Source organism: Mytilus galloprovincialis, chromosome 12 (assembly GCF_965363235.1).
Source record: "Mytilus galloprovincialis chromosome 12, xbMytGall1.hap1.1, whole genome shotgun sequence".
NCBI lineage: Eukaryota > Metazoa > Mollusca > Bivalvia > Mytilida > Mytilidae > Mytilus > Mytilus galloprovincialis.
Genome location: NC_134849.1, coordinates 3,623,812 through 3,644,257, shown reverse-complemented (window position 1 = coordinate 3,644,257; position 20,446 = coordinate 3,623,812). Strand labels below are relative to the sequence as shown.

General features: G+C 31.6%; 2 protein-coding genes across 2 annotated transcripts in view; both read left to right on the top strand.

Annotated features, from left to right (window-relative positions):
- The window catches only part of LOC143055300 (uncharacterized), a 52,636-nt gene extending 49,067 nt beyond the window's left edge, over nucleotides 1-3,569 (top strand). Inside the window, exons 11-12 of the mRNA XM_076228438.1 lie at nucleotides 2,434-2,623; nucleotides 3,483-3,569. Coding sequence (XP_076084553.1) covers nucleotides 2,434-2,623; nucleotides 3,483-3,541 — 249 coding nt within the window. The 3' untranslated portion in view covers nucleotides 3,542-3,569. The remainder of the gene's footprint in view (nucleotides 1-2,433; nucleotides 2,624-3,482) is intronic.
- LOC143055299 (uncharacterized) overlaps nucleotides 1-20,446 on the top strand; it is a 179,023-nt gene that overhangs the window by 91,790 nt on the left and 66,787 nt on the right. The window lies entirely within an intron of this gene.

Sequence of the window (20,446 nt, the reverse complement as noted above, 5' to 3'; positions counted from 1 at the left end):
AATATCAATGCATCATCTGAATGAATAGCCTGTATCTGAATTGTTGATATTTCAAAACAAAATTCCTTCCTTAGTATGTACCAAAACGAAATTAATATTATAAAATATACTACCGCAGTTTCTTTTAATTATCTTTAAATATGACTCGGTGAAGTAATTAATATATCATGCCAAAAACGAACTTCTTTAAAAAGTTTTTAATTTGTTCGGATTGGGAAATTTTAATATTCTTGCAATTCAAAAATGACAAATGGTTTACTTTATTACTTCCTATTGGTCTTAAATCTGCTTAAGTATAAACCAAGTCCAACTTAGTAACAGTTCGTTTTCCTTGGCGCGTTTGAAAACCCAAACACAACAGAAAGCCGTAAATCCTAATAAATATCAAAGAATAAATTTTCAAATCAGACTATTCCTAGAAAACATTGTTTAATAGAAGAATTCCGTCTAAATATGGAAACGAAAAAAAAATTACGAGCAAAACATAAAAAAAATGAAAGAAAAACACATGCAGATTTGAGCAAAATAGGTTAACAATATGAAAAATCAAATAATGGAGTGATAAATAATGAAGAACAGGGAAAAAGGACAGAAACAATGCAGAACAGAGAAAAGTATTCACAACTAGTTAGGAGTAGAGAAAAAATGGCATCATAAATAAAGATTAGACAAACATTGGCTGACAAATAAGGAATACAAAATTGTAAACCTCTCATCGAGACCCTTACGTCGTAACCACAATCCCCTTCCCTTTCATGAATGTGACCTACTTAATTAGACTATTTACTGGATTTGTTATCAAATAAGCAACACGACGGGTGCCACATGTGGAGCAGAATCTGCTTACCCTTCCGGAATACCTGAGATCACCCCTTGTGTTTGGTGGGGTTCGTGTTGTTTATTCTTTAGTTTCCTATGTTGTGTCATGTGTAATATTGTGTCTGTTTGTCTCTTTCATTTTTAGCCATGGTGTTGTTAGTTTGTTTTAGATATGAGTTTGACTGTCCCTTTGGTATCTTTCGTCCCTCATTTAAAGGTTTTATAGATTTGATATGATAGATAAGAGACTCATAAGCTTGTTAGTTTTCTATTCCGAATATACAAATTTCATTCGTGCTTCCGTACAAAACTGTGTTACTTTATGAAGTTCCAAAGCCGTGTATTTCAAATTCAATGCAATAAGTCAATTCACAAAAATACTGAGCTCCGAGGAATGAAATTCCTGATCCAAAGTGCAAATTTAAAAGCTGAAACACACCAAACAGATGAATAACAGCAAATAATCAAATGAATGTCTGTCGCCAGCATTATATTGTGAACACTCACACGAACTTATTATTATGTTATAGTTCAAGTAATAATAACAAAATGCATTGAACGACAATCGACAAAATTAGTTTAATCGAGTAGTGTTTTAACCTTTTTTTGGATTCTTAGAAATTCTACAGAACTTCTGGAAAATTTTAATATCGGCCTATTCCTGAAATAAATTCTAACATACTTTTGATTTTCTAACCCTGTATGCCAACATTCCTCATGTAAAATTATACAATTGTTTTGTGTAGATATTGAACTACAAAATTTCTTTGTATTTAACGTATAAATCTTCTGACGTCAGAAACGCGAAGATTGAATGTGTTTTTAATTTGATAGATGCTTGTGTGCTTTTTTTGTAAAATTGTTTTTAGATTGTAACACAGTGATGACTGCTGTACCCATATTTTGACTTTTTTATATTTGATGTCTGTTTTGTTCACGCATCGTTGTAAATATAACAGAATTTGATGAGACTGTTGTTAAATTGAGAGGTTTAGCGCTATAAAACCAGGTTCAATTCACCATTTTCTACATTTGAAATGTCTGTACCAAGTCAGGAATATGACAGCTGTTGTCTATTCGTTTGATTTGTTTTTTCATTTGATTTTGACATGTGATTAGGGACATTCTGATTGAATTTTCCTCGGAGTCCAGTATTTTTGTGAGTTTACTATTTACTCAATTTGTAAAAGTAAGGTTCCTTATTATAGTTGATTTCATGTGTAGTGGCCATCTTGTGCCCTCTATGATACTTCATTTTAATATGTCAGTGATTTGGTTGAAATGAGTATTGCCAATGTTTTATACTTGGGCGACATTCTACCCCTAATCATGACTCGTTTTTTTTTTAATGTTTCACTATTGTGAATAACTTGATGTTTTGACTATTTTTTATCAGTCTTTTTAAGACAATCAATCTCTGATTAATAATTTTATTTCAAGTTATTTGTAATTTTACACATTATAGTAACAAATTATAAAAAAAAACGAGTCAAGGTAGCAGTAGTATAAAGCTGTTCGAAATTCATAAACCGATTGACAAACCAACCTTTAAATAGACTCAGAATCATTGAAAGGCTAATTGTTTTACCTTATTTGAGATGATCTTTATTTTAGAACTTCTTTTTTGTTGGACAATTTGCTGCACCTCTCAACCATTTTCAAGTAATGAAAGACAGGAATGTGCATCAGGTTAATTCTGAGTGGATGGAAATTGAAACTGAGATGTTATATAAGATTTTATGTGACTTGATGAAGAATGCATTACCAGATAAGGCTATGTTGTGTGAATTCGTTTACTTTGACGGTAAATAATTCTTTTTTTTTAAATACTAAGTAATCATTGTCTTTTTAAATCTAATGAAAATATATCTGAATATGTTAAATTGGGGTATACAAATCGCAAAAAATGTACATGTATGTGTCAAGTGTTTCCTATTTCTTTAGACTCATTATAACAGTTGTTTTAATTTGTGATATATAATTTTTTATTTGCCATTTGAACATGTTGAAAAGGGAATTTCTGTTTTCGGTAGTTATGTTATATTACTTTTAAGAGCAGTGATAACATATTGAAACTTATCAGTAATGACACTATCAAAATATGTAAAAGTGTTTATAGAAAGTAAAAAAAAAACAAATTACCAATCGGATGACAAAAAGAGGGTACCTTTGTATAATAACGGGATATAACAAATAATGCCTTTTTTCCAAAGTTAGGGTAATCATAATGGACTCTTAATCACTTGCAATAGTCATTAATCATTTAGTATATGTATGTATGACCTTAGCCATCACAGCAAAACAAAAGGACGACACAAAGAGTTGTATCTTATTAACATTAAAATGTTAGCAATTAAGAGTGATGGTTCAAATAAACGTGTAAGAGTATTAAAGAATAAAATTACTTCCGATTACAAACTTATCTGCAAAATATTACATGTATACCGATTTCTATTCAAATATGGTTCAGGGGTCAGAGTATTATAAGATACAATGAAAATTGAAATCCGGTCAATACTACACAGATCATAGCAATGGTGACCAACTTAAATGCATGCATCCTTCAAACGAGGTTCATGGATAGATACAAAAAAATCATGTTGAAGTTATTCAAATACCTGCAATCACTATGTTTGAACGTGTGGATATTATTTATTTTATAGATCTGAAGATGTCGTTGGCAGATATTATGGAACAGAAAATCAACACCGATTTTACATGATACTGAAAAAAAAAAACAAATAAAAATTTGAAGAGGCATATTTCAGCTGAATCTCATCCATGTTATCCAAGCTTCGTTAACGTTAGAATATATATTATATTGTTGTCAGTTGTGTTAGTTAAGTAATTTTTATTGTATCATAAAACGTTGATTGTTCTAATGTCTCTCCTGATTGCATGTCTAAATATTCTTAGGGGTTGTCAATATGTTTAATTTTTATTGTCAGACATATAGTATACTTTATATATGCTGTAACTTATTATAGTTAAAAGTAAATTTAGTTCATAATACTCTTTAGCATATACTTTATATCCAAAAATTATACTATAATCTATATATGTCTACGAGTGTTTAATTTCACGAAAATGAGCTGTACTTCAATCCAGAGGATTCAAATATGAACATGTGAGATAAATGATCATCATTCTCTAAATATTTACAATGCAAACAGGTTTTTCTTTCTTATATAGGACATTGTTTAAATAGTTAGTCTATAACTGGGGAAGTTTGTAATGTAGCAGTTTACATAAACAATAGTCAAATCTATTATCGTCATGAAATGTGAAAATATTTTATAAAATTAATATGCATCTTTTTAACGTTTTATGCCTTACTTAGGGGCATAATGATTTTCGGTCTTTGAGTCCGTTCGTTCGTTTATCCTGCTTCAGATGAAAGTCTTTTGTCAAGGTAGCGTTTGATGAAGTTGAAGTCCTATCAAGTTGTTACTTAGTACAAATGTTACCTATTTACCTACAAATCTGGCGTATTAAATTATTTTTTAACCTGTTACCGTTTGATGGTTATTATTCGTTTGTTTCTTCGTCCGATATTTTCTCTTATTTATCTGTTTATTTATTGTAACCCTGTCGTGTTATGATGTCATGTTAATGTTATAATTAACACTGCCATTGAAGCGGAATGTTTGTCATGCCACAAAACCAGGTTGAACCCACCATTTTCCATATATGCCCTGTACCAAGTGAGGAAAATGGCAATTGTTACATTATAGTTCGTTGCTGTGTGTGTTACATTTCGGTGTTGTGTCGTAGTTCTCTTATATTTGATACGATTCCCTCAGTTTTAGTTTGTAACCCGGATTTGTTTTTTCTCTATCGATTTATAAATTTTGAACAGCGGTATACTACTGTTGCCTTTATTTATATGATCTTTCGAATTTGAATGCTAAGTTGATCCCAATATCATGGTCCATTGAACATAGAAAACGGTAATGCGGGTAGGGCATCCGTGTATTATGAACACATTCTTGTTTACATCATACAGATAAAAATCTGAGATTTTAATTATAAGCAATATACGTCTATGAATGACTTAATTGTATGTCATTTCAACTTCATGTTATGATACTGTTTCATTACTACTAATAGATGCTCAAAATTTTAATTTTTATTTTTTTACAAATTACTATTCACTCTTGGTCTAACACATGTATATATAGAAACTTTTATGTGAATTTCAAATAACTGTTATCTGATTTTACTACATGAGTAATGATTTCATTCTTTGAAGTTGGTAATACAAATTTTCCTTTCATAACCTTATGTTTGTGAATAGATTGATGATTGTCAAACTTATGTATTATTAATGTTATATTTTATATATATTCTTTACACTTTTTGATTTTTGTTTTAATTCCTCTTAATGTGGTTGTAAATATCAATATTTTGTAATTAGATAATTGTTAATTTAGATCTTAAAAAGTAATATTTTATATTGCGATGTTTAGCTAGCTATCAAACCAAGTTTTAACCACCACTTTGTACGCAGGAAAATGCCTGTGCCAAGTTAGGAATATAACAGTCGTTATCCTTTCATTTGATGTGTTTTAGATTTTAATTTTGCTATTTGATTAGGGACTCTCTGTTAAGAATTTTTTCTGGAGTTCTCTAGTTTTGTTATTTTACTTTTTGAAAGCCATTTTGTGTATGTTTTATATGTGTATAAATATCCTATGTGTATAAAGTATATTTGTATGTATATGTACATGTATTACCTATACAGTAACCATGAAAGAATGAAGCAACTATAAATTAAACTTGTATTTGTTTTGTTTACTTGTATAAAAACAAAAGAAAAATAAATAATGAAAGAACCTCAGTTTGCTGAAACATACTGCCAAATTGTGAACAAACACAACTCACAAATTAAAAAAGTTTTAATACTACCTACAAGGTTTTATTAACCCTATGTACATATACAATACTGACTAGAAATTTTTTTTGCAATCTTTCAAATCAGGGGAGATAATATTTTAGGTTTTGATTAGACTAATCAATATGAAGACTGTTTAATAAACAAACAAGAAAATATTTTACTGGAAGCTTAAAATTTCTATAAGGAAAAAAAAAATAATCAATGTTGATCTCAATAAGGAAATTCCATTTTTAGATGTTCCCAATTTAACAAATGAAATAAGGGATACTCTTGAGGAAAACATTTACTATTCAAAATTAATAATAGCTGCTATTAATAGAATGAAAAGTAACAAAAGTCCAGAATCGGATGGGTACACCAGAAATTTTTAAAGTCTTTTGGATAGATTTAGGTAAATTTGTTCTTAGGTCAAACAACTATGGGTATAATTTGGGTGAAATGTCAGTATCTCAAAAAAGAGGAATAATTACTGGTATACCAAAGGGAGATAGGCCAAGACAATATATGAAAAATTGGCGACCAATATGTCTTTCAAACACAATATATAAACTTGGGTCTAGCTGTATTGCAGAGCGTTTTAGGTCTTTTTTTATCACTTTAAAAAAAAAAGATATTGGTGAAAACACTAATCTAATTTATGATATTTTATTGTAGACAGAAGAAAATTATAGATCTGGTATTCCCCTCCTTATTGATTTTGAAAAGGCGTTTGACTACATTTCGTGGAGTTTTATTGACAGTTTATGGGACTTTTTTTAATTCTGAACCATCTATTAAACATTGGATCACTACTTTTAATACCAAAATTCAATCTGCAGTAACTCAAAATTGTCATCTCTCAGATTATTTTGAGATTGACAGGAGCTGCTGATAAGGGGATCCCCTGTCACCTTATATATTTTATTGTGTTCAGAAATAATTGGTATACCTAAACGAAATAATGACAAAGTTATAGGAATCACTATAGATGACACAGTGTATCTCGTTTATCAATACGCAAATGACACTTCTTTTATACTTAATGGATCACCTGAATCTTTGGATGCATCTTCCCGTACTCTAGATAATTTTGCGGATATATCTGTTCTTAATATAAATTTAGACAAGACCAATATTGTTTGGATAAGGAAGAAAAAGTCTAGCCAATAAACTATGTGCGTTAAGTGGGGATTAGAGTGGGGTTCCAGCAGATTTCAATTCTTGGGATGAATTTCTTAGTAGATCTTAGTGAAATTGAAAATTTAAACTATAACCCAAGGATGAAAGAAATAGAAAATATCATTAAAACTACGAATAACCAAGTACTGACCAATTGGAAAATATAACAGTGATAAAAAAAAAACACTTTTCAAAATTAAACCATCTATTCCTGTCCATACATAGTCCAAATAGCACAAAGCTTAAACAATTCCTTTATCTGGGATAACAAATCAGATAAAGTCAATAGAGACACCTTATCAAAACCAACTGTTAAGGAGGACTAAAATGATAAATATTGAAAACTACATAAAAGGTCTAAAATAAACCAGGATAAGAAGAATTAATAGAAATTCAAAACTAGTGAAACTTTTCCTTTTTTCGAAAATTTGATTTTTGGAAATGCAATTTTTTTGTCCTTATAAAAAGCTAAATAATCCGTTTTGGAAAGAAGTATTTGATGCTTGGGAAGATCTTCAAAATGTACAAACTCAAATTAACACATGTCCTATATGAAAGAATGATAGAATACAGATTGGTAACAATTCAGTTTTATATGAAGATTGGAAAAACGAAGGGTTTGGCTGATCAATGACTTATTAGAGGAAGGTGGACATTTTATGACTTTTGATCACTTTAATACAGTATACAATATTAAAACGAATTTTCTGACATATCATAGCCTAATTTCTGCAATATGAAAGCATTTAAACGAATATAAGATATGTCCAAATGACTAAGAGAGATAACAGTCCAGTTTTGCCCTCAGTGTCAAAGTTTTCATTTATATCCCAAAAGGTACAAAACACATGTATAATATTTTAAATGGTAAAAAGTTAAATACTTAACATCAATGTGAACAAAAATGGTCATAAATTCTTAATACAAACTTCAACTGAACAAATATCCATGTATTGCCCTTTTATATTACAAAAATCAAAATTGCAGTTGTTTCAATACATAATAATACATCGAATTTTATGCACGAATGATTTCTCTTTAAAATAACAATTGAAGCTAAAAATAAGTGTAGTTCTGGGTGCGGAGGAGTCGAAACAATAACACATATATTCTGGACGTGTCCCTATATATCAAAAGTCAGGGAAGACCCTAACTCCTGGATATTTCAGAAGACAGAAATAAAACTAACCTTGAATATTGATTTGGTTTTATTAGGTCTTCTAACAAAAACAGATATAAATGATATAAGAAACGTAATACTTCTGTTAACAATACTCTAAATTTATAGATGCAAATTGTCAATGGAACAAACCAATATTATAGCCCGAAAAAATATTTAAAAGAAAACTCATTAATAGAAAAATATACTTTATAAAAACAAATTACTCAGTAGGGCAGAGAACTGCTGGAACCCCTGAACTCCTTTTCTGTCATAAAAACAAACAAACAAAAACATAATAGACTCCACATATATTGAATATATATTTCATATTCAAACAGCCTTTGTCTTACAATCATTTTCTGCAGTGTATCAAACTAAAACAGCTGTGTCTATTAAATATATTATACATCTTCTTTTTAGTGTATATAATTATTGTGCAGAAAAGTGTGTATAACTTATAATGTGCATAAGCAAATAAAAAAGAAATTCCTTATTAAACATATGTATATATTTCAAAACCTGTGCATTTGTTATATTAGATAGTTATGTGTGATAATCTTAATGTTAAACTTCTTTTTTTTTAATTACTGACATCGTATATATTTTTTTTAAGTATGGAACATTGTTTGTATTATACTAACATAAACTAACAGCTGTATAAATATGTTTTTTACTAATGTTAACGTGGCGGAGATACCGATACTTGATGTTTTTCAACTAACAAATGTATAGATTTCAATAAAATATGATAAATTAAAAAAACAAAAACACTTCACACCGAAAAAACAGTGGCACAAAATACCTGTGGAACATTCAAACTCATAAATCGAAAACAAACTGACAAATAATAATACACAAGACACAACATAGACAAACTAAAGTCTAAGCAACACGAATCCCATTGATAAATTACATGCCATAATAATACCTGTTATATAATTAATTATTATTTTACTTACATAATAATGTTGGTAAGATTTATAATTCGGATGATAGGAATTTTGTTAGTGAGAAGTGATGCAGTTTGATAAATTACATAAAAAAAGTTGATTGTCAATAAATTCAACTAACGTTAATTGATCTTTCATCAATACAGTGTATACGGTACAAGGGCTGCTAAAGAGCTCGAGGGTTTCAATGACAATTCTTAGTCTTTCAAAAATTGCTAAGACCATAATGCAGTGTTTATACAAAATTCAGAACAAATATTAATAGCACGATCTTGTTAGAAAAATTGGTCCGTTTTATCATAGACAAGTTTGGTGTAATATATAATAATTATATTATACATGAGATTGAAGTAACAAGTAGCTCTAGGATGAGTGTGAATCGACAAGTTGTATGAAAGCATATTTTGAATAAGAAAGAATAATTGTGAATGTTATACATGTACTGTTATATGAAGATTCATAAATATCAAGCATGTTAAAACTAAATAAACTGAGTTATTGTCAGTAGTGAGCTAACGGAGTACTATAGCATTATAGCTGGTTTTAAATGCTAACGTCAAATTAGGGATTGATCGATACCGGATACATTGATCCAAAAGAATGACATGATGAAATAAATATCGCACAATACAGCCCTGTTTTAGTAAAATTGACAATGGAAATGGGGAATGTGTCAAAGAGACAACAACCCGACCATAGAAAAAATAACAGCAGAAGGTCACCAACAGGTCGTCCATGTAGCGAGAAATTTCCGCACCCGGAGTATTTTCTTAATTAAAGCTATTTTGACAGTAATAGTTTGCAATAATACGTATAAAATCGATCTTTCAAGTTTGTTGCTGATAATTGTAGCTGTTATTCGACATGTACAAAAATGTCCAAATCTAATGACTAACAGATGCAAACAACTATAATACAACATTGCTTATTCTCACCTTCACATAAAGTTTAAAATGGAAACAGGGAATGTGTCAAAGAGACAACAACCTGACCAAAGAGCAGAAAACAGCACAACGCCATTTCAGGATTAATGAATCACCTACATAGTTAGCAAATCCTTCTCCCGTAGACAGGCTACATAAATAAGGCCGTGATTTTTCTCGTTTGAATTGTTTTACATTGTCATTTCAAGGCCAGTTGTAACTGATTATGCGGTATAGGCTTTGCTCATTGTTGGGGGCCGTACGGTGACCTATAGTTGTTACTTTCTGTGTCATTTTGGTATTTTCTGGAGTTGATGCATTGGCAATCTTACCACATCATCTTTTTTATATTGTAAGATACTCACTCTCCGAAATATATCTAAACCAAAAAGCAGCATGTATGTTCTACTATATTTAAAGTTATGGTGTATTTCTGAGATTATTTCTCTTATTTTTTCAGCATCATTCTCTCAATGTCAGGCCAATTTGTATAGTAAAATACGTGAAAGACTACCACCGCCTTTCATTCCATTCATATACGCGTTAATATTGTAACTGCACAACATTTAAATGGGCTGGGGTATCTTAAATTCATTCATACATGCGTGTATCATTCAAAATCATCAATCAATTTGTGTTTTTCAAGGCCCATTACTTCGTCACCTTTAATGTGATACCTTGATTACTCGAATACATTTTTTTAAATTTTAGTTTCTTGTGTACAATTTGAAGTTTAGTATCACTGAACTAGTATATATATATTTGTTTCTAGGCCAGCTGAAGGACGCTGCAGGGTTCTGAATTTTCTCGCTGCATTGAAGACCTGTTGGTGACCTTCTGCTGTTGTATGTTCTATTGTCGGGTTGATGTATCTTTGACAAATTCCCAGTTTCCATTCTCAATTTTATTTACATAGTTTTATATTTAAAATTATGCGTTGGAATTATTCTGTTTTAAAAATGTACCGCTTTACATCATATAGATATACGAAGATGTGGTTTTAGTGACAACGTGTAAAAGTAAACCATTATAGGTCTTCTTTTAAATTTGTGATTTGTTTGTCCAGGCCCGATTTTGTGGTGTCACATCTCACAAAGTCTATCCACATTATTTTTGCTTTATGTTGAAGGTCACGTTTGTAAACGAAGAACAACAACTAATCGCTGTTCCTTAGGGTTTATTTAGTGAGTATGTACTGAATTTGTGTCATGGTTGACACAGACAAATTCACTGCGTTAGTAATTGAATTGAAAGTTATGATAAAACCGGTACGAAATGAATATATTCTTTATAAATATAAAGTATGTTGTTAGTTTATGAGCAGTGCTTATGCCACACTGTGTAAATGTATGAAGATTCGTTCGCTAGTTATATGACTGAAGTAATGAATAATTTATTACAGTGCAACATGAATTCACATTATAGAGCATACACAAGTTATGCTCATTTCTTCTCTTGGCATGCATTAATTCAAACTTTTTACATATAATGTTAGAACAAATGAAATATAATGGTTGTGCTGTATTCAACTATTTTAAAAAGAAAGGTAATATGCGAATAGACAAGTAGAATTAAATTACATTTCTAAAAACGAAGCAAATACATTAATTACTTCTTTTCATATCAGAAAAAAACTTCAAAACCATTTGACAAACCGATTAACATAACTAAGGCATTTTCCTATCTATTAATTTCTCTTACGAAGAAGGGTCGTTCCAGTCGGCTATTCAAACATAAACACAGATAAATCTACGGAAATGGATTATGGTCACGTCTTTCTGACTTGCTCTTGTAGAAAAGAAAAAAAAATACTTTCACCAAATATCAATCTTTTTCAAATATATTGAACACTAAGATGCAGATATACAGTTCAAAATGATAACGAGTTTTAATTAATAAATTCATTAGTTTTCATTGTGCAGAAAATTGTTGTTGGTACCTGAAATACTTTTACGGTCGTAGACCGCACGGTCTCCTGAACATCTGACCATATTCACGTATCCACTTGTTACCAACTTAAACAGAAAAAAAAGAATCTCACCTGATGAATAACGCAACGTTAACACCTGTACTCCTAATTATGACATTTTTACCTATTATGTTTTCTTCACACATCTTTGTCTATATAATGAAATTTGATGCGACTGTCATACAATTTATAGGTAAAGCTAGCTATCAAACCAGTAGTCCGAGATTACACTGACGTTCAACGGCTGTTTTGCCAGACAATCTGGGGCCGTGGACATCAGAGCTCGTCCCATATCTAAAAGTGGATATTTTGGACGGGCAAATGTCAACTTTTAGATATGGGACGAGCTCTGACGTACCTAGGCCCAAGATTGTGTGGCAAAACAGCCGTTGGACGTCAGAGTAATATCTGACTATTAAACCAGGAACGTTCTTGTATTTCCTATCATGATTTTCTTGATAGAGGGTTGCTGCTCACAAGGAAGCTATTCAACCAAGAGTTCCAAATAGTGAAGTGGAAACTATCCCTTCGTAAATTTTACGAACGGCATCAAGAGTTGGTTGACCGTGATAAAATAACGATTTCACAGATGATATCGTAACTTCAATCCCCTTACCTTTCATGAATGGAACCTACCGAATTAGACTATTTACCGTATTTGTTATAACATAAGCAACACAACGGATGCCATATTTGGAGCAGGATCTATTTACCCTTCCGGAGCACCTGATATCACCCCTAGTTTTTGGTGGGATTCGTATGACTTATTCTTTAGTTTTCTGTGTTGTGTCATGTGTACTATTGTTTGTCTGTTTGTAACTTAGTATTCCAACACAATGCATAATCCGACCTTTTTTCTGGTCTCCCAATGTGTTTGATGAGACAGGTTACATTGTTATTCTAAAGCAGTTTTCCGTTTTTCTTAATTTTCTCTGGTTGATGTAAGACTTTGCATAGCATCAATTCCACTTTTGAAATTTCATCAGGTATTTGAAGCCGTGTCATATTTATTCCTACGCGTTTATTTACAAGCAAAAACGAAGACGAGTCGAAGTATATTTACGTTAGCGAGAAAAAGAAACTTTAGGAGCAGCTAAACGTGCCAGATTTTGTTCTTAAGTCAGACGTGTTTGTTGATATGGAAACAGGAGCATCACAAAGCAACGAATAACTCGCCGGGGCATTTTAGGCCACTGAAGAGACGACAAATACAGAAACACTTGAACCTTATGAAAAAAAAAACAGCTCACAAGTACATGCACCTGTTCCTGCCGTAGAGGTGCAGCAAGAAATACAAAAAAAATATAGCAAAACTGAACAATGATGCGTTAGAAAAAATCATTCGTGAAAAAGAGTGCTTCCACCAAAAAAAACAGACAACATTCGGAGTTTAGATATTTTCAAGCGTAGGTGTCAACACTCAAATAAAATCATAATCGCACAAGGTTTAATCTGCATAGCTCTCCCCATGTCCACATCTATCGTTTTCTTTAATAGCAAACACCTTCTCTTTCAAGTCTCTCTAAATTAACACACATATTAATACAAACCTAAAACATCAATTTTGAAACAATACAAACAAAGAATTTTGAATGTTCTTGGCCAGGACAGTACTTCTTTCTAAAAAATATTTTGAAGACTGACGAAAATAAGCTATAAAGATGCACTAAAATTACTAGTGTAAAACCATTCAAACGGGAAAACCAACGGTCTAATATATATACACGAGACTATGCATCATGTAAGTAAGGATCGAATCGTTTGAATTTTATATCGATAAGCTAACCCAGAAGTCTGAATACTTCTTTCAGCTGCCAAAAATAAAGATTTTGGATTCCGACTCAACATGGTTCACCACTAGGCCCAACGGAGAAAGATTTTACACGACACGGTGAAAATATTTCAAAAGATGCCAGATAACAAATCTTACACAAGTCCGGGCTACCCCAATCAATGTGTTGGCACACTCAGGTGTCTCTGACAGGCATATAATAAAAATAACTGACCACAACTGTGAGAGAAGCTTAAAAATCTAACCATTTAGATTCAAGTGACAAACAAAAAAGAAAACTGCCATTCTCCAGGGATATTCAAACACTATTGATATCAAACCCGCTATTGTCTCAGCCGTTTCGTCAAGTTTAAGTTGAACCGTACATCAAAATCTCGCCATTGCAAACGAGACAAGGATGCCGTTGACACAAATCAATAATAAATTAGAACGTTATGCAACAATAAATTACTTACCCCATGTTCCAATGTACCAAAACAGTTTGATCTTTATAATTCGACTGTACATGTGTGCAACTAACACATCTAGGAAACCAGTAAATTTGAAGATATTGGGATGACACCATCTTTCAACAGTTCTCGTCGCAATATTTTCCTATGATCCAGTTGAATGAAAACTATGATACTTCTAGAACTGCAAATGTTGTTTCGTTAAAAATGTATATTTTTAAAAGAATTTCAAAAGATCGTCTTTTACTATTGTTATTTGTTATTTTAAGTTTAAACTATTTCTTGCGTATGAAAGCTGTTATTGGTTCTCAGGTAATCAATGTGTATTGAAAAGTGTTTACTATTAAGCCCACAATACGTGTTAGAAGCAAATGAATTTCCTTAGAATGGAAATAGCTGTATGTATTTGTAGCTCCGACGGAATCAATTGGTGCGAACGCGTCGCCAGTAAACTGAATTTGCAACCACCAAACTCCCAATTGATGCCATTTTAGCTTTAAAATCCAATACAGTTATCTCCTTATTAGTAAATAACTTAGGTATGTACATGCAGAATATCAAATGGGCTGTAAAAGAGGGTCTAAATATACCAACGGAATAGTCAAATTCATCAATTGAAAATAAACTACCAACGCCGTGGCAAAACATAAAAACAGACAAACAAACAAATAATAGTACACAAAAAAAACATAGAAAACTGAAGACTGAGCTGCACGAACCCCATCAAAAACTGGGGGTGATCTCAATTGCTCTTGAAGGGTAAGGAGATCTGCGTGTTTAAAAAAAAGAATAATAAACAAAATTTGCTGTTAAGAGTGGAAAAAAAGAGAACAGTGGGTTATTTAAAAAAAAAAAAGAAAAAAACATTATGGGGAAAAAAAGAAAGGATACAAGAAATTGACCTAAACATTGAATTATATATGAATGAACAACCTATCCAGATATCAGTTGTGTTCATTTTTTTTATATATATTTAAGAGGAATCTCTTGGTTTTTAAGGAGGAAATTAATTTATGATTTATTTCGTTTTGGTGATAGAAAACATATAAAGGTATCGGATACAACAAGACTCTCTATCTGTTTTGGTATAGTGTCAGTTTATTTTTTAATTTCTTATAGTACATAAATCAATATTTGTTTAGTAAATAATGCTCAAGTTTTATGCATCATCAAAATACAATTAGAATTCACTGATAAAATGATGCAAATTTCATGAATTTAGTGTAATAATGATAGTTCCGAGTCCAAAATCTCTTCCTCACAATCAGATTTTAGTTGTTTTTTTCTCGTCTTTATTCATTGTCAAATAAGAATAAAGAAGGAAACAAAATACCCTTTTATAAAAAATATCAATTTTGAAAATGCAGAAAAAATACTTCTTCCAAGAAGCATATTGATTTTGAAATGTTAAGTTGAATTTATCTATATATTCATAACCAACAGAAAGTACAAATGGAAATGGACAGAATTTCAGGAGAGGCTTACACAGATGATCAGACACTGCCAAAAAATAAAACGAAAAAAAATGAAAGAAAAGGCAAAGTTGAAGAGAGAAATAGTACAAGGGAAAAGAGATCAATTCCTGGAGAGGAAAAAACGTGAAACACAATTGAAACAAGAGGCTCGACAGAGGGAGCCTCTGAAAATTATGATGTTGATTGGCGACGATGAGCGAAGGAAAAGACAAGAGGAAGACAAGAAAAGGCAAGAGGTAATTTCTATCTGCAAAAAAATAGGAGATATATCTATCTATCACACTGGAATAACGAGGTCCAATTTGTCAGCTAGTGAACTTTTAGGTAGCACGGTAGTTATTTACATTCCGTAAATAGTGTTGCTCTTTTTAAAACTTTCTTTAATTAAAAAAAAAAAAGATTTATTTACAGATGTTAATGGTAAAAAAAAATATGTGTCAGGTTATTTTTTTTCAATTTTGTATTCACTGCATAATAAAAGACATCAACGCACTAGTGGTTTTAGATTTGTATAGATAGCAACAAAACTAAACTTTCACCATGCGTATTAAAATTAATTTCTGTGAAAAATAAAGTACTTTAGTTCATTGTGTATGTAGCATTTTAGACAGTAATAGAAAGTGGTGAAAATTTTTAAAAGGCTATCATTATCCCTATTGGTCTGGAAAAACTCGCATGCTACCTTAACTAATACATGTATATAAGTTTAACACCACCAACCTTGTTACACACGAAATTCAGTCGGGAAAAAATTACCTTCAGTCTTAAACTTATATATCTTGATGGTCTTTAAAAACATTATTATTTTTTGGGGATATTTTGGAAGCTTGATGTTACCTGGTTTTTTAAGCTTGAACACATGCAAAAAGGGTTGATAACTTTATTGATGATCGTCTAGATATGGTTATTTTCTTATATACAATTAAATGTTACGTTAAATTTTGTGAATAGTATTTAATCATCTGCACAATTATCTCAAAAGTGAAAATATTACACACACTAATAGGGTATACAGTGAAGTATTAGTGGTTTTATGGGAAGCTGCAAAATCATCTTTGACCTTGTGTTTTTTTATTAATCTGAATTATTACGTCGAAGTGCCATGGTTGTCCTGTTACGCTATCTGGTCTGTAGATTCGTCGAGGTGCGCAGATGGTAACGCTGAAGATGTTTTTAATGTCGATGTAGAAATGGATACTACGGGAATCGGTTGGGATTCGTAGATACAAAAATGTTCTCCTTCTACTGCGATTATTTTTTTTTATATATGTACAAAATGTTCTGTGTTACGTACGATGGAAAGCGACATTAAAAAAAAAAAACACACAGTCCTGCTGACTGACTCTTTATCATAAAATTAGTAGAAAAATTAAGAACTCATGAGATGAACAACGTGTAGAAAAAATGATAATGCAACCATAAACAATAATAAATGTTTAGATGTAAATTCCATTATTCTTCATTTCATGATAATTCCACGTTTGTAGATTTAAACTAACAATCATTTGTCAAAAAGACCATCGCACATCAGCATACATACCATTGGACGTCTGAGACCATCAAACTTCAGCTTGACAATCGCACCTGAGCTTCCCATCACATTTTGGAGTCGTACAAATGTATAGTGATTAGTAAAAGAAATTATTAATGAAGCAGAATGTGTATTAACTTAACAAGCAGACCTTGTCCCAGGACTGTTTAATAAAAAGTTTAGGACAGGTCCCTGACCGGAATTGAAGTTAACAGGCAGTCCTACACACAAGTTAATTTATGACCGGTTTTGCTATCAAAAGTCAAAACCAGACCTGTTTTTATAAAAGTTAACTTTGGTTTGGTCCATGATAAAGTTAACGTGATCCAAAGTTAACTTTCGTCTGGTCTGGTCCTCCAAGATAAAGTTAACATGATCCGAAGTTAACTTGTAAACAGGACTACGTTTGTATCAACGTGGTAAAGAAGATCCATTGGACCGATTAAAAAGCAGACCTGTCCCCCATGACTGTCAGGAATCCTTTGTTAATCAACAAACTTGTCCACATGTCTGGTCTGCTCTGGTCCGGTCAAGCAGACCTGTCAGCAGGTCTGGTCAAGTCAAGCAGACCTGTCTGATCTGGTCAAGAAGACTTATTCACAAGTCTGGTCTGGTCAAGCAGAACGGATTCTGGTCTAGTCTGGTCCGGTCAAGCACATTTGTCCAAATGTCTGGTCTAGTCATGCAGACCTGTTCTTGGAACAGGTCTCCACAAGCAATCTTGTCCTCAGGTTTGGTCTGTAGCAGTCCTAAAAAAGCAGACATCAGGTCTAGTTTGCTAGGGGTAAAGTTTACTGACAGGTTTGCTAAAATGTTCCCAAGTTAACCTGTCTAACAGTCGGCAGGCCTGCTTTAAGTTAACTTGTGTACTGGTTAGGACCGCACCCATCTGTATTAATGTCCCTCTGTTTACGTATTGAAACATCCATATATGGATAGTTGATTCAATTTGAATCCTTCAGTTACTCATTTAGTTACCAGTTATTTCTTTTACGTGAGAAAGTTCCCTTGAAATTTACACCTAGTGAGCTTTAAAGTTGAAATTATGAGGAAATGAGAAGTATATCTAGATCAAAAGGGACCTTGATATGGAGACTGATAGATCCATAAGTGGTATGAATTATTCAAGAGTCATTTATTGGTCTAATGTGTATTTTGTCATGATATGGCTTTTGGACTATTGTACTATTTATGACAAAACGTAAACGGGTGCCACAGGTAGAGCAGGATCTGCTTACCCTTCCGGAGCACCTGATATCACACCTATTTTTTTGATGGGATTCGTGATGATTATTCTTTAGTTTTCTATGTTGTGTCATGTGTTCTATTGTTTGTTTTTTGTCTTCTCTCATTTTTAGCCAATCAGGTTATTTTCGATTTATGAGTTTGACTGTCCCTCTGGTATCTTTCGTCCGTCTTTTATAGCCATGCCTGAAATAACTAGTCCTTAAGCTTCTTATGGAATAAAAATCACATGTAGTTTAGTCAACAAAGAAATCGTCTTTAGATGTAGTACTACCAAATCATACATTTACATCCGGTTGCGTACATATACGAAAAAGGGTCCACAATTATATTCCCTTCATTTTCAAATTAAATCTATATTTCATTACTATGAAAACGATTCCCAGTCTTAAACAATTATATCTTGTGTTGTTGGAATGGTCCATTTTTTATGCTGTCTTTAATAGATTATTTTGGAAACTGAAGGTAACATAGAAACTAACAAAGGGTTAAACTTTTCATTTGTTAACTTTCAGGAATGGTTGTTTTCTTAAGCGCAATGAAATGTCACAGAATATTTTGCATATATAAACTATAGATCCGTTAAGGGAACAGGCGAAACAATCAAATACATGATTTTAGAAAGAAAACCAGGACGGGTTCAATCATTTTCGTCTTGCTTTTATTTGCATCCTTACTATAGAGTACGAAATATTGCTTAGTCCTCCCTATTTTGATGAATCTGGGGTTTGTTTTTTTTGTTGTTGCTTTTTTGCAATCATCTTTGGCGTTTTCTGTGTTTTCTTCACAGATATAATAAAAGTGATATGCATTTATCATTCACTATCTCCATAATGTACTGCTTAGAGCAGACACTTAAAATATAGCCAAAGAGATAACTAGTATCAATGACTGCTGTGGATAGTAAATGAATGGACCTATGTTCTTTTGATGGTGTTTTTATGCTAATATATTTTGGTCATTCGACTTTGCAAATAATGCTTTCTGTACATGCAAAACAATACATTCTCATTCCACATATTATTGCTGCTGTAGAAAAATGCATAATAATTGAGTAAAGTGTTTATAACTGTGTATGCATAATTTTGAAAGAATAAATACATATAGATCGTTTTTCAACGTTTTATTAAGTAACAAGTTCAAATCAGGAAACGATACGCAATTATAATCTTTCGGAAAACCTATTAAGTAGATATATTATTGAATATTGTACGTTTATTCCATTTTCAGTAACTACATCGATATGTGTTGTGGATCCCAACTTTTTTGAAGCAAATGTGAACACCGCAAGGTTAACGTTGTTAGTTAGATTCTGGATCAATTATTATTATGTTTTGTCTAGTAAACAATCAGTGGATTGCACAATTTACTCGGTAAAATATCTTTTGCAAATCAACAATGTTCAACAATAGACTACTTTTTATGAAAATAAAATGAATTTACTTTTGGTGCACTTATAATTGCGCCAACATTTATCAAAGTTTAGAAGCAATATTTTATTATTTTTATTTGTATTGTAGCTGCAAACGATGTTTACAAGAATGAGAGTAATATCAGAAGTCGGATTCTATATCAGAAGAGAGGAGAGAATATAACATGTATAAAGAATATTCTGCAAAAAAAATTAAAACCAAGCATTAATTTCTTCAAACAAATTAGTTTTAAAGAGAGAACCAAAAACATGGGAAAATGGCTGTGAAATATGTATTGTCTAGATCTGAATCTGTCAGACTATATAACACAACATTGTGGATAGAGCAGGTGCGAGTTTTGTTATAATAATTTTGTTGTTTTCTGTTTAAGATATATTCACTACGATATAACTGTTTTCTCGGACCAATGTGTGTTTTATATTTATCTCGAAGTACTTATCATGCTTATGTCATATTGTCGGGCTATTCAATATAGTTTTGATAAGAATACGTCGACTGTTTTATAAATTGCTTATATATCATTTGGTCTCTTTATATTCAATAAAGACATATTTTTGTGTAATTGTCACTGATCTTTTTTTGTAAAATGATTATAAAACACATTGTGTGTATTGATGGATTGTTTTGAGTGACGTATGCTACT